General features: G+C 33.9%; 1 protein-coding gene across 1 annotated transcript in view; it reads left to right on the top strand.

The window, feature by feature from the left end:
- The first annotated feature begins 427 nt into the window (after window positions 1-427).
- Window positions 428-15,348, top strand: part of PPP1R3A (protein phosphatase 1 regulatory subunit 3A) — a 37,650-nt gene continuing 22,729 nt past the window's right edge. The window contains exon 1 of the mRNA XM_007982634.3: window positions 428-1,525. Within this exon, the coding sequence (XP_007980825.3) occupies window positions 690-1,525 (836 nt within the window). The 5' untranslated portion in view covers window positions 428-689. The remainder of the gene's footprint in view (window positions 1,526-15,348) is intronic.

The raw sequence follows: 15,348 nt of genomic DNA, 5'->3' as shown, positions 1-15,348 counted from the left end.
GGTATCATTATTAGTAGGCTCTGGATCTCTCCAGTTCTAAAAATGTTCTTATCTTCCCCTGTTTGCACTTACCTGCTGCATGAATTAATTTAGTTCAAACTACATATTCAGTACTGTGATACTACTTTTATTTTATTTAAAAAAATCCACATTTCCATTTTTTCTTATGCAGAAAGATGTTTATCACAACAGTTTTTACAATGGCAAGAAGTGAAAGCAATCTCAATGTTTAAATATAAAGGAAAGTATACATAAGTTTTACTGTATACATAGGATAAAGAAACTACATAAAAGGTTTTGATGGTATGGAGAAATCCTTATGAAGGAAGTGGAAAAAATCAGGATACAATACTGCATATAATCTCAAGTATTTCCATTTTTAACATCAACTAATTAAAATAATATTTTTATCTTAAAGTTCCAGGATTTCCAATATAGCAGAACATGATTTAAAAATACCTCTTTGGAACTTAGCTTATAAACAAATGCAACTTTAAAAACTGTGAGTTAAATCTGAAACATACTGGCAAGAGTAGCATGGATGCTATCATATTCAAGGCCTTTAGAGGCAGGCTAGCATAGTTTGCAGGCTAGCATAGTTGACACGCCATTGGACCTATTTATAGAGCTGACTCCTTTTTGCAATGTCAACTGTAACATTATACTTATTTTAAGCCTCAGTGTCTCAAATGTCAGCCTCTACTAGTGGAACAGTTCTCTCTTATTTGATATCAGAGAGCCCAATGGAGCCTTCTGAAGTACCTAGTCAGATTAGTAAAGATAATTTTTTAGAAGTTCCTAATTTATCTGACTCTCTTTGTGAAGATGAAGAAGTTACTTTCAAACCTGGTTTCTCCCCTCAACCGAGCAGACGAGGTTCTGATTCTTCTGAAGACATATACCTGGATACCCCATCTTCAGGTACTAGAAGAGTTTCATTTGCTGATTCCTTTGGATTCAATCTCGTGTCTGTTAAAGAATTTGATTGCTGGGAATTACCGAGTGCTTCAACCACTTTTGACTTAGGGACGGACATTTTCCACACAGAAGAATATGTTTTAGCCCCACTGTTTGACCTGCCTTCTTCAAAAGAAGATCTTATGCAACAACTCCAAGTACAGAAAGCAATACTGGAGTCAACTGAGTCTCTTCCTGGGTCTACAAGTATCAAGGGTATTATTCGAGTTTTGAATGTTTCTTTTGAGAAGTTAGTATATGTACGAATGTCTTTAGATGACTGGCAGACACATTATGACATTTTAGCAGAATATGTTCCTAATTCATGTGATGGTGAAACTGACCAGTTCTCCTTTAAGATTTCATTGGTTCCTCCTTATCAAAAAGATGGCAGTAAAGTTGAGTTTTGTATACGTTATGAAACTTCTGTTGGTACATTTTGGTCAAATAATAATGGCACAAATTATACATTCATTTGTCAAAAGAAAGAACAAGAGCCAGAGCCTGTAAAACCATGGAAAGAAGTTCCTAACAGACAAATAAAAGGCTGCTTAAAGGTAAAATCAAGGTGAGGATATATCTTACACACTTTATTCATAATCTTAAAGTTTTTATGTTATTCTTTATTTCATGTGTTGTAAGAAAGTCACTCTTTAAAAATATACTGCTTGCTATGTAAAAAGCAATGGTGCCAGGGTTTAACAAAGTCAAAGCTATTCAAATGATAGCAGTGGGTTATCCTTTCTACAAATGTGAGAAAAAAAACATGGGAAGGGAACATCACACACCGGGGCCTATTGTGGGGAGGCGGGAGCGGGGCGGGATGGCATTGGGAGTTATACCTGGTGTAAATGATGAGTTGAAGGGTGCTGACGAGTTGATGGGTGCAGCACACCAACATGGCACATGTATACATACGTAACAAACCTGCACATTGTGCACATGTACCCTAGAACTTAAAGTATAATAAAAAAATATGGCTATAATGCAATAGGTTGGGAGAGAAGTGCACTGTGTATATTAGTTGCCTAATGAGTTATAAATTATTCCTGTTCAAACCTTAAAATCTAGATTATTCACATACAAAATTATTTACTTTGATATTTAAAGTACATTTATTTTCAGTGGTTTTTAAATGTCTATGTTTTACTTTGAAACAGTTTTGATTAACATAAAACTATATTTCAATTTGTAAACTTCTCCCAAAAGCTGCAAATAACTTCTTAATAATGGTTTGAGTTATACAGGGATGTTTGAAGTGATACATGTTAGTTTAAATTATAAAAGAAATGACCTTAATGATTAACAAAAAGACATAAGTACATGAGTGATATATGAGTTACACACACAATTTCATTAATTATAACCAAAGATAACATTATGGAACACAAATTAGTATAATTTAGTAAAAGTCAATGGAGCAGAACAAAAAAAATGACCCAAATATAAATAGGGATATTCAGCTGTATAGATTAGAGATTTGGGATGTGACCCCTCATTAGTAACCTTGCTCTCTTGTTAATGTGAAAAATAAGAAAAACTGGCATTCAGCTGTCTCGATAGTAGCTGGCTAATTTCTGTGACACTAGGTAAGTAGATAAAACGTTCATGAGAAGTGATACCCCTTCTTTCCTCAGTATCCCAGAGGGAAAGTCTACATTGCTCCAGGCACAGGCAAATGTTTGATCATCCTCTGAGTGCTCCATCCTAACCGTCCCTAAACCCAAGGATTTTGGTAACTGTACCGGAAATAGTGTAATATAGGAAATAGGAAAAGGAACTGTATTTGGAATCAAGGCACCCAGATTTAATTCTCTAAGGGGAATTTAATACAGAGAATAAGATATGATATTGGGAAATTTTTAAAAAATTTTGCTTTAAAGGATAAATAATAACTACTAAATGCATTGTTCCAATGTATTAATAAACTAAATGCAGTATAGGTGGAAGCAATTCAAACATATATGTTATGTTTATTTTCATTTTCCTTTAAAGTCATTTGAAATATTGACTTAATCAACTTTGTGAATTAGGCCAACTTTCTTGGTCTAAATTAAACTTTCTTTGATTTTGACTGATGCTGTTAGGAGATACAGTTTAATAATAATCTCTACATAGGCTAAAATAATAATTTAGATGTTTATGAAATTACTCTAACACATTGGCTACACAAACAAAATAAGTTCAACATTATTTGGCAAACTAATTTATATGCATAAATATATACCTATTAAATACTTTAAAAATAAGGTAATCATCAGTGAATATATGTTAAACACACTGCAACTTGCTGTATATGTTAGAGAAAACAAAATTTAGAAAAGGTGTAGCATTATTGTCTAAAAGTTCATAAAAGAGGCAGTGTTGAACATAGTGGATTTTTCTGCAATTTAAAGATGCAGTTTTAAGATTGCAAGCAATACCTACTGAACTGTGGTTTGGCTAGGGGATTCCTTTGATTCCTTTGACAGGCCGTACTCGACTGATACCAAGACAAAGAGTCGCCAGCTGATAGGCTTCATCTTCTCCCTTGGGCGTGATGTTTTTGGAACTTTTCCTAGTTGAAGATACGTAGAAATATATGTGTCCACACATACATTTGTATTCAGAACAGTAATCACTGGATTCACAGCGGACACCATTCAAGTTTTAATATTGCTTTGGGGAAAAACCTGAGAAGAACTAAACCACAAAATGGTCTGAAGGCCTGTAAAGTTTCCTAATGAGTTATAAAAATGGAAAAAATCTCTCTCCCTCAAAACCACAAATACATTTTCTGCACTTCTGTAACTTAAAAATGACCAACATAATTCAAACCACATTTTGAAAAAAGCATTTGCCTCTGGAGGAGACTTTTTGTGCTGAGTTTCAGTCCAACATGAATTTTTACATCTGATTTATATACCACTCAAAATGGAGTGTATAAAGGAAATCCTGACAGATCCTTAGAACAGCATGTGCCATAATAGAATATTTGTACAGCTTTTCCATGATATAATTTATATGCAATGGGGTTTCAAATATTCCTAAAACTCACACAAGAGAGCATTATCAAGTTTCTAAATGAATATTGCAGTTGGATTTTATTGTGAAGAGTTTGGTTAGAGAAAAATAGCACACCTTATTGGTGTTATTTTACAAAATGTGTACTTGGTTAAAATAAAAATGAACTAATACTTATTTGATCAAAAAATTATAGCTACTAAAATCTCCTCCTCTCTCCAAATAGTTACAGAATCTAAATGGGTCATTTTTGAGCATTTCTACACTTCCTATGTAGCTTAATTTGGAGGTTATTTCTTTCAGAAAGTAAAAACAGAACATATATACATATATGTATGATTTTTTTCTTTATATCTACAAATAGATTAGTAATAGTGTGTAATATCAGTTATAGTTAAAATGAAAATCAGGCTGCCATAGTGTAGAGAATAACAGCTAACTTCTATTCTTCTTAATACAGAAGTTAATTTGCTATCAGGGTCCCTGAGATTATATCTTCTCAAAGTGTCAATAATCCCTTCTAATAAGTATGGAATGAATGAATGTGGGAATACATTTAGGTAGGATTTCTGTTAAGTCAATCACCCACCCAGGCATTATGTTTTCTCTGTGGAGATTTTTCTCATGTTAGAGTTTGCAAATCTCCACATTGGTGTGGGTTGTCTATTTTCTTTTGATGCCTGATAGTCTATACACTTTGGACAGAAAGAAATATGTAGAGAGAGGGGGAGGTAGAGCTTGTAACTCATAGGCATGTGATTGAGAGTGACCCAAAGATATTTAATTGCACTGACAGGCATGCATCATGAGATACTTGTTAAGCATCACCACATATCCTAGCAAACTAAAAAGATTTCTGATATATCTGACGGGTTTTATTTTAAAATCAATGATAAAGATGACATTGATATAAATCACATTAAATGTTCATAGACAAATGAGCTAAAATAGCATACAAAACAATATAACCTCAAAGTTAAGATTTTAGGCTTCAGAGTTAAAGATACCTGAGTTTGAGTCCAAGCTCTCCTGCATGCTAGCAATGTGAACTTGGGCGAGTTAAGCTTGTTTTTCTGATATGTTAATTGAGAATAACCATAACTCTATCTCAGAGGGGTTGAGATTTTGGTGAAGTAATACATATAAACTTTTAGCACAGCATCTGGCACATAATAAGTTATCAGTAAATGTTAACTGCTGTAAAAAGACAATGGTAACTTCATTTTTGGTTGTGTCTGAAAAATTGTAAGGCTCAAGTTGCACCAAAGTTTTTTTCCTCTTTCCTTTCAGGACTTCTAAATTTTCAGCTTTGGAGAGCCATTCCTTTGTCTCTTGTGAGATTTTAATCAACAAGGCAAACTAACTGAACTGTAAATTTTCTTTAGATATGTGTCAACTTATACATGAATTATCTTAAAGCCGAAAGAGAACTTAGTGAATGTTAGAATTTCCACATTTAAGAGAATAAAAAATGAAGAACCAGACCAAAAGGGATAAAAAGGCATTCGTTTAGGATTGAACAGACATGCATATTAATTTCAGTAAAGTTTACACTTAGTAGCTATGTGACTGTGGGCATATTACTTCACAGCTCAAAGCCTATTTATTCACCTGTCAAATAAGGGTCATGATGTCTAGCGTCACATTGATTAAAATAACTTTATATACTTAAAACTTTTCATATAGCATGTTAGACACACAAAAGGGTATTGTCAAAAGCCCAATATCATAATTGTCCCTATTATTATTAAATCTTATTCAGCTAATTTCCTGACTCTTGAACTTGCATTATTTCTCCATACATCATAGGTTTCCTTGTTTCAGGCTCCAAAACGTATTCAGCAAATGTTTACTAAAGAACTGTATGTCAGGTTCTGAGTTGTTAGGCAGCAGTATCTAACTGAAAAATGTGGCTGGAGACAGCTGCCTGTGAAGACAAGTAGAGGCCCCAAGGGAAAAGGCCTTGAAAAGCAGAGAGAAATGAAGGCGAGAGAGAAAACAGCAAAACCAAGTTCAGATTCTCTGGGTATACAATAGAAGCCATAGATTAAAAATGAAATAAGAATTATTTCCACTTGAGGTTTTCTAGAATACATGACCTAGAGCTGACATTGTGTACTTACTGGCCTTGGGGGTGGTCTCCCTTCTTAGCATCTTGGCTTTTTTTCCCCACTGCCTGCTAAATGTATGTTCCTAATGGCTGGGTACACCGGTTGACTTCATCTGGTTTTGTATTTTATTAAGTGAAACCAATTTATTATTTTAAGTAAAGAAACTGCATGATATAGGTGTTTGACGGTATTTATAACTTGGCCAGGTGAATGCAAATAAAGTTCTAAATGACTTTAAGGCCAAAGGAGAAAATTGATTAGTCCTTAATTTTTGTACTGTAGGAAAAGAACCAGGTACGTTCAGGAATAGGAAAGAGAGAAATCCTTTCTAAAACATAATTTTAAGAATACAGAGGGTTTATCTTTCAGGGTGGTAAAATTGTGAAAGTAAGGCCAAGAAAAGCATTGGGAAATGGGGCATAAGATATGGCTACGTTAAGTGTTTCAGTCAGAGCTGTTGGATTGTGAGACTTCCTTAATTTACACGTACAGTATAATCTGGGGTCCTGGAAATAGTCCAAAGAGGTGTAAATAGCCCCACGAGGCCTTTGGGACCTCATGTATGCCATAACCAACTCGTTTTGAGTCCACACTAATTGTGGAAGCTGGGTCTGTTTAAGGGAGGGACCTCTGGCAAGGCCACGTGGAAACATAAAACACACCTGTGCAGGGCCCATCAGGAGGGCGTTTGGAAGCAACCAGCTGGTTGACAGCAAGGCGCCAACTGGCTTCGCATTTCCTTGGAGGTCCACCAAGGTTTCATGGCTTCCTGGTTTTGTGGAAGTACATATCCCACCCTAGACTTTCCTTAGGGTGGTTTTGAAACTTTTCTGAGAGAAGAGGAACAAAAGGGTATCCTCCTTCAGCGTGTCTCTCACGCTCTGGCTGAAAGGAGTCGCTATGAATGCCATGCCTCAAATGGATCCTCTGGGATCTCTGGGAGCCTATCCTCCCCACCTGAAGCCCATCTGCAGCCTGTAAAAATAAAGCAGGGCCCACTATTTCTAAGCCCAAAATCCTCCTGGCCAAAAAAAAAAAAAAAAAAGAAAATAAAAAAGGAAGAAAAAAGAAGATGGCACTGTTATGAAGTGGGCCAACTTAGTTTTTCACCTTCCTCCAGTTCTGCTAACTGTGACTCTCATCCCTATTCCAAGTTTTTACCCCAACCCCTCAACAGGAATAACTCAGGGTTAAAGACCTCAAGGGAAGATATCTGAAGTGGATCTGATTGCCCAGGGCCCTATCAAACTTAAAAAATCCTCCCTAGTCTGACACCTCACTTTGTAACCTTGCCTAAAATTTACATATATGTGTGTTTGTGTGTATGTATGTGTGTGTTGTATGTTTATCTATGTATGTACACATGCACACGCGTGTATGAGATTTTCCTTCTTAAATGCAGACCCCTTGAGGGTGGCAGGAGCTCTCTCAATCTTATACCCATTGAGGTCAGTTGCACAAAGGCACTTTGAGTTTGGATTGAGAAAATGGAAATGCCTGATTTTAGAGCAGAGAGCACTACAGAGTACAAGGCAGATTTAAGTATGTTGTGATACGGGTTCTGTAGTAGTATGAGACTCATGGGGTCTGGAGTACATGTGTGTATGGAGGGTTGTGAATTCCAAAAACATTGAAGCACAATGGAAACAGCAAGGGCTTTAAAGTAAGGCAAGGCCTTGGGGTTTTAATTCTAACTAATTACTATCTGCTTGTACTTGGAAAATTATATTTTGTATCTATTTTATTCAAGTGTAAAATAGTGATAATAATTTCTACTTGGCAGAGTTGCTATGAGGAATACATTAGCTAACACATACAAGCATCTATTCCAGTTGCTGACATTTTGTAGATACTCAAAACGGTAGTATTAATGACATTCCTGTGATAAATTCCACAGTTTCCAATCCTGTGTAGTACTTGGCTAGTACTGTGCTCAAGATTAACGGAGAAATGCTGTTTTCCCTCATTATCATTCCTGCTACCAGGACCCAGGCTAAACCAAATAGTTTCAAAATTAATCATGTTATGGTTCAATAAGTCTTGGGGGACTAGCCAGCGAGACTAATATTTATGGCGTTGCTTCTATGGGAAAATGATTTCCAAATTATAGCATCTTCTGGGTCACAAAGAAAACTTTGGAACATCACCTGTTCATAAATTGGAGACTGAGGACATGTTTTTTTTCTTAAAATAGCTCTTCTGAAGATGGTTCTTTTGGACTAAATAACTGAGTTTATTGCACACAATTCACCTTATTATCACTTTATGCCTATGAATAGAAGATGAAATTGAAGTTTATATAATTCTCTTCTTCTAAGAAAATACATTATGCATCATCAAATTTCGGTCATTCCTCTGTTTTAAAGCATTGTGTATACCCCACAACTATATGAAAAGGAATATATCTCTTTTCAGAGTATCTCTCTCAAATGTTTTCAGGTATCTATTCTGCTGCTTCAGTAACTTTGCTAGGTTAACTAGCATGGTAGTGTTTTTATCTATTAAATAAAAATAACAACTGGTTTTCAAGGCTTAATCATGCCATCCTGCTGTTTAAAGATTTTATGATAAAAAGATGAAAACAAACGAGTTGCTAAATTTAACTCTTATGCTGCATTGCTCAGGGACAGAGACCAATTGTACATTAAACAATTGGTCTCTTAGGAAATTCTAAAATTCCCTCACACACCAAGTTACTCTGAAAATGGTCTGTGTTGTACATCAGTGCTATTGAAGTCACAACTATAAATTGAATTTTAATATTGTAAGGTAATTGGTGTCCTATGTGTAGTCATGGTTTTGATTTTTATTTACACCTTTTGAAATTTGCAGTAGTAAAAAGGATACAAATACCCTCCCCACTGATATTTGCAAATTATACTGAATAGTGAAAATGCTTTTCCTAATTATGTGAAAACATTTCTTAGCCTATTGACACCATCAGAATACCATCCATGGTATTTAGAGAATTAAGCCCTGGTACAAACCTAACCTATTGACTCTAAATCTGTATGAATAACCTCCAGCTGATTTTCATTTTTAAAAATTACTGTGGATGTGTTAACACAATTACAAATCACATAGAATTGCTAAGATAAATTTCAGTTTCATAGACTATATTTGAAATACAAAATATATTCTATCAACCTCACCTTTTGAAGATTCATATTTATAAATAATTTTATAATATATTAAAACAACTTAAATCTTGTAAGTACTTACCAATTGAAAAATTGAAGTTTTGAAAAGTCACATTTAGGTGCAGCAGAAAATAGATTATATTGTTCACATATAATCTTAAGTAGGTGCATGCATAAGATTATTGTGTTTATTGTATTTAGTATTTAGTGTAAATATAGTTATAATTAGTTTCCAATGTTAATACAGTACTTGATTTCTGAACAGTTTTTGTTGAATCCTTTTGTAGAGAAGACCATCTAATTCTATCCTTTGCTTTTAACAGTATTCAGAAAACACCCAGATTAAATGGTTATATAGTTTCTTCTTAATCATCTTGATATGGTTTGGCTGTGTCCTCAGCTAAACCGTACTTTTAATTGTAATAATCCCCACGTGTCAAGGGTGGAACCAGGTGGAGATAATTGAATCATGGGGGCGGCTTCCCCCATACTGTTCTCGTGGTAGTGAATAAATCTCATGAGATCTGATGGTTTTATAAATGGGAATTCAGCTGCACAAGCTCTCTTGCCTGCCGTTATGTAAGACATGCCTTTGCTTCTCCTTTATCTTCCGCCATGATTGTGAGGCCTTCCCAGTCATGAGGAACTGTAAGTCCATTAAACCTCTTTCCTTTATAAGTTACCTAGTCTCAGGTATCTCTTTATTAGCAGTGTGAGAACAAACTAATACATATCTCTTGGGAAGATTATGTTCTTCACTAATGTGTTCTAGCAGAGAGTTCCATGTCTTTAATGTAGCCACTTACATTGTTCTGTCTTTAGTCATTTATTTACTCTTTCAGTTGAATTAAATGTTGGAATTCCTATCCTTATACATTAAAACTAAGCAAAATTATATTGTTTCTCTCAAAGATTTCTATTTTCCATGTCAAATAACCTCAATAACTTTTTCCCTTGAGATCTGAATTAGTTAACTAGAAAACAAGTTTGTAGTGTTTTAATGCATATGCCAGAGAAGGAAAAACTCCATCATCAACTGAATTCTCATAAGGGGTGAATGATATCATTATTACCAGGACCATACACTGCCAACACTGATGGATCAGCAATAACCCAGTTGGTCAACAATAGTCTAACTAAGGCGTTCTCCAAACCCTGCCTTCTTTATGTTTGAATTCTCGGTGTCAGAGGGACTATTATTACAATATTTCCTCTGGGAGTCAGAGAAGGAAAGGAAACTTTATTTTACAAAATTAGAAAGTTAAAAGGTCTTCAGAAGATCGCTTCGTTTATTCTATCTTACCTAAAAAGATAGCTATATTAGAATTTTTGAAAACTGTGGACAAATAATGAGAAATTTATAATTAAAGTTACACTATTTTCTAGATACCTAATTTTAAAATAACATTTCATTCCAGAATGTAACTGTATAAATAAGATGCTGACCATAACTTTTTAGCCTTTATTAATTTCTTTTTTACATTTTTATTTTATTTTAGATTCAAAGAATCCATGTGCAGGTTTGTTACATGAGTTTATTGCATAAGGCTGGAGTTTGGACTTCCATTACCCATCGTAAATGTAGTAACCATGAGGTGGTTTCTCAAACCTTGCTTCCCTCTTTCTCTTCACACTTCTATAGTCCCCTGTGTCTGTTGTTTCCATCTGTATGGCCATATGTACCCATTATATATCTCTCACTTATAAATGAGAACATGCAATATTTGAGTTTCTATTCTATGTTAATTCACTTAGGATAATGGCCTCCAGTTGGATCCATGTTGTTGCAAAGGACACAATTTCATTCTTTTTAATGGATGCATAGTATTCCATAGTGTATATGTACTTTTTCTTTAATCCACCATCAGTGGACACTTAGGTTCATTACATGACTTTGCTATTGTGAATAATGCTACAATAACATCTACCAGTGTGTCTGGAAAAGAAATGTTGAATAAATTTATAAAAATAAAATGCAGTTTAGACCCACTGAAATTTAAATTGGTTTACATTGTACCCCTTTGTTTTAAAAAGGTTAATATTGAGTCTACAAGCAGAAATTATTTGAACATATGCTAAATTTCTTGACTGTGTATGTATAATTTTAACTAAAAGCTATTTGTTCTAGTCAGTGAATATATACAGAATTTTGGTACAGTCATTCCACCTGATAATTTAGGAAATTAAACATGGGGAGCAGTGTAATACTGCCCAGTTATGGTCAACTCACCCTTGATGCGCCACTTTTTTTCTGTGGAAAAAATACGCACACAAACACATGCGCATGCACACGTGAACTTTTCACTTAACCTGATCTTTCTTATGTGTGTGTATAATCCATATAAAAAAGACATTCTCCAAAGAGTTCATATGTTAGCTAGTATTTTATGTTTTCTATATTGGTAACATCTCATTCCAAGTTAACTTTGGTAAACTTAGTTAAGTTTTTAGACATTGGCAATTATATGAACATTCAAGGCATTTTCTTGCAAATCTCATGAAACCCATTCAGTTCAACAGGACCCCTAGTGCTACTGTGTACCCATATTATGAAACTTGCTTTCACCCCTGATTACTTTTTTTACTTTCTTTAATTTACCAGTATTTCTAGCAACATTTTCCCATGAAATAGCTACTTCTAGAGCACAACTTTTCCTAAATAAAAAGTTGCTGTTTGTCACTATTACATCTGATGCAATTTATAGGCAAAGAAATTAACACCTAGCAAAGGACTTACCAGATATTTTTGTGTCTGGAAAAAATAGAACCTTTGCCACACTGCCCTCTATATCAGTTTAGTCAGCATGTTTACAATGTTGGCATTTCTAGGCAGTCTCCAGGTACAGTCTATTTTTTTCAAACCATAACATTATATTTTATCATTCATAATTTTTTTATTTTAATAAGTTTTATTCCCTTGTGAAAAATCCAAATATTATTTTATTGTAAATCACTTCAGTCAATTCTTAGGCTACTTTCAAAGGTCATTTATTACATTTACACCATTTTTTTTTAAAAACAATTATGAAACTACATCCTGCTGGCCATAACATAGGTGGGGTGATGGGAACAAATATCTTGATTTTTTGGTTAAATTCCAGAAATGTATTCCTTTAATCCCACGAAGTAGTTATAGATGAAGAAACTGAAAGTCAGACTTTTCAGGTAACCCTTGATGAAACTAGGATTACAGCCACTTTTAATATCAAAACCACCTTACCCTTCTCTACTAATGCTGCCTCATTAGGTAACCATTTGTAAACAGTACAGAATATTAAATATCAATAAAGTAGTGGACCCTCAATATGTTGAAATGTAAATATTTAGAAAGCTCCTCCAAGTTTATGAATACAGTGTAGTGACTGTAATAGGGCTTTCCTGGTTTCTGATACTATTTATGAGCAGTAGTTATAAAACAATACATTATGGCGTTTAACAATCCTATTAATAATACAAGATTCTGATTTACAGGTAAACATGAATGCAACCAAAGATATGTTTTTAGAGCTTTCCATTATGTAGACACTACTTCCACTTGTGTTCACAGTTTCTATTCAAGCCAGTTGCTTGCTTTGAAAACATTTTTTTCCTTGTCTCTTACTCTTCCATTTCCACCACAAGAACCATTTTGATTTTCCCTCTTACTTGAGGCTTTCCTAATGTCTCTAATTATCCCGATCCTTCCTTTCTCTAGGCCTGGCATTTAATGCCTACATCATTCATCTGGTACATGTCAAATGTTGCCTATTTCTGCACTTAAGAACTTGTACGTGTGACCTTCTTCCCAAGTTCTTTGAGGTCAGGAAAGGTGTATTAGTCTAAGTATTAGTCCCCATGTGACTAACAAAAACCTTTGAAAAACTATTAATGGCAAATCGTTTTCTCATTGATAACTCTGAGGCCTAGTAAAATCCAAAAAGACTTCTGAATAGTTAAGTAATGAATTATGTTAATTATGGTTTTAATGATGAGTGTATTTATTGGTTTCATAGTTTTTAAAAGTCAGATGCGCCCTGTACATCTCCACCGGAATCTCTTAATCATTGTAACTATCATTTTATGTTTCAAAAAGTCTTGATTAACTTCAATATTAATTTCTAGTACCATGCAAGTTAGATACGTTTATGTAATTTAGTACTTATAAGAAGAAACTTTTTTTATAAAATTAGGAGTATATATACATATATAATTATGTATATACTGTATAAGTATATACTTAATATACTTATATAAGTGTACATACAAGTATATATATCATACATACTTGCATATATCATGTATAGCACTGTATATATATAAAAAATCACTATATAAACATAAAATGCTATATACACACAAATATACATTTTTGATATATGTCATATATAATATAGTATATACATACTATATATGTAGGATATCTATCACTATTTTATGTATATTGACATAAATAATGATATATGTATAAATCAAGCAAACCATTGGAAAGTGATGATTCTGAAAGACGGCAAGTGTAATCTTGCAAGTGCCTTCATTTATATACCATGTTAGGAAGAAAGAAAAGACCAGAATATATGTGGTTATGGTATTTTTATATGAAATATTCTCTTACACATAATAAACTATAAACACATTAAACTATCAGCATTATCCATGAACTTGCATTTAAACCATTTTATTGCAGTTCTACCTTCTTCAATAACTGTCGCTTTATTATTTTCACCTCAAGACTCTGATTGTTTATTTTATGAGATACACTTTATGGTACTTGCATTTATAGTAATTGGGCAATTCACTACATAGTACAACAACTGGAAAACATTTTGCTAGCCCAAGTCTAAGTCTTCATAAACATGATCAATTTTGTAATAAGCAGAAGTTGTTAACATAGAAATGATTAATGTTTCCTACCCAAAACAACATCTAGGCTTCCTTTCAGTTAAAAAAGTAAATTTAAATTCACTGAAGTGTGGAGAGGTAATCCTCATGATGAATGAAAATTAATTGTTTTACAGACTTAGTAGCAGAAGTGCAATCCATATACAATTTATATTAATGCTAGCATGTTTGATTATGCATTTAATTCACTTAATTTCACATTAACCATACTTTCATATAGTAAAAGCCAGTGTAAGATAGAAGTGTAAACTGGTGCTTTTCAAAACTAGCTGCACATAGCAAAGGGAAAAAATAAGGCACCCACACCCAGATCCAACTACAAAGACTGTAAGTTAATTGGTCTGGGGTGATTGCAGGCTTGGAATTTTGAAAAGATCTCCAGACTATTCCAGTGTGCACAAAGGTTGAGAATGACTGATGTAAACCAAGGACATAAATACTGGTGTTTTGAGTTATAATTTAAAAAATAATGAAAATCTTATAACTAGTCACACTATCCCAAAATAATAATGCTATTTAAACAAATAAAAATAAGTAAATCCAAATAAAATAACACTTTAGAAAATGTGGCATGAAGTATTTTTAAGTATTAATAACAACATTAAGGATGTGGGACATTCAGATACAAAGGATAAGCTTTATATATTATTTATTAAATATACTTTGCTGCTTCAGTGATGACTTGGAAGAAGAGGGAACATGTCTTTGGGGAAAAAAGGTACATCACAGAGTGTGGCAAAGTTAATTTTCATTTAGAATGAAGTAAACTTTTAGAAAGAATTCATTTTTCTTTTTAAAGACATTGAATGAAGTGGTAAGGACAGATTTTAATCAGTAATACACTATTGCAATAAGGAAGTGGGTCCATCATGAACTGAACTCCGCTTGAGTTGGTACAGAGGTGACTGGGTATTTTTAAGGGAGAATGAAGAGTAGAGAAGGGGCAAATAGGATCTGAGTGAGTTCCTGACTTTTAATAGAGTCAGAAAACCAAAAAATTGCAAAGGACTGGTCTTTATAAATGCTGATTAGGCTAGCCAGTCTGTTAGCTGGAAATTCTAGTTAGGATTCTATCCTTCCACAGACTGGGAAATAGAAACCCTATCCTTCCTGATGATTACATTTTAGTGAAATAGCTTTCAGGCCCTGGAAAAAGACAATACTGAATTGTAGGACATACATATACATCTTAACACAGAGAGAAGGGATTTGCACTTGTAAGCCCTTTTTAGTAAAAGCTCTAAGAAATGGTGGTCAGG

Source organism: Chlorocebus sabaeus, chromosome 21 (assembly GCF_047675955.1).
Source record: "Chlorocebus sabaeus isolate Y175 chromosome 21, mChlSab1.0.hap1, whole genome shotgun sequence".
NCBI classification, from domain to species: domain Eukaryota; kingdom Metazoa; phylum Chordata; class Mammalia; order Primates; family Cercopithecidae; genus Chlorocebus; species Chlorocebus sabaeus.
Note: the sequence above shows the minus strand (reverse complement) of the source record. Positions and strands in the feature narration are given on the sequence as shown.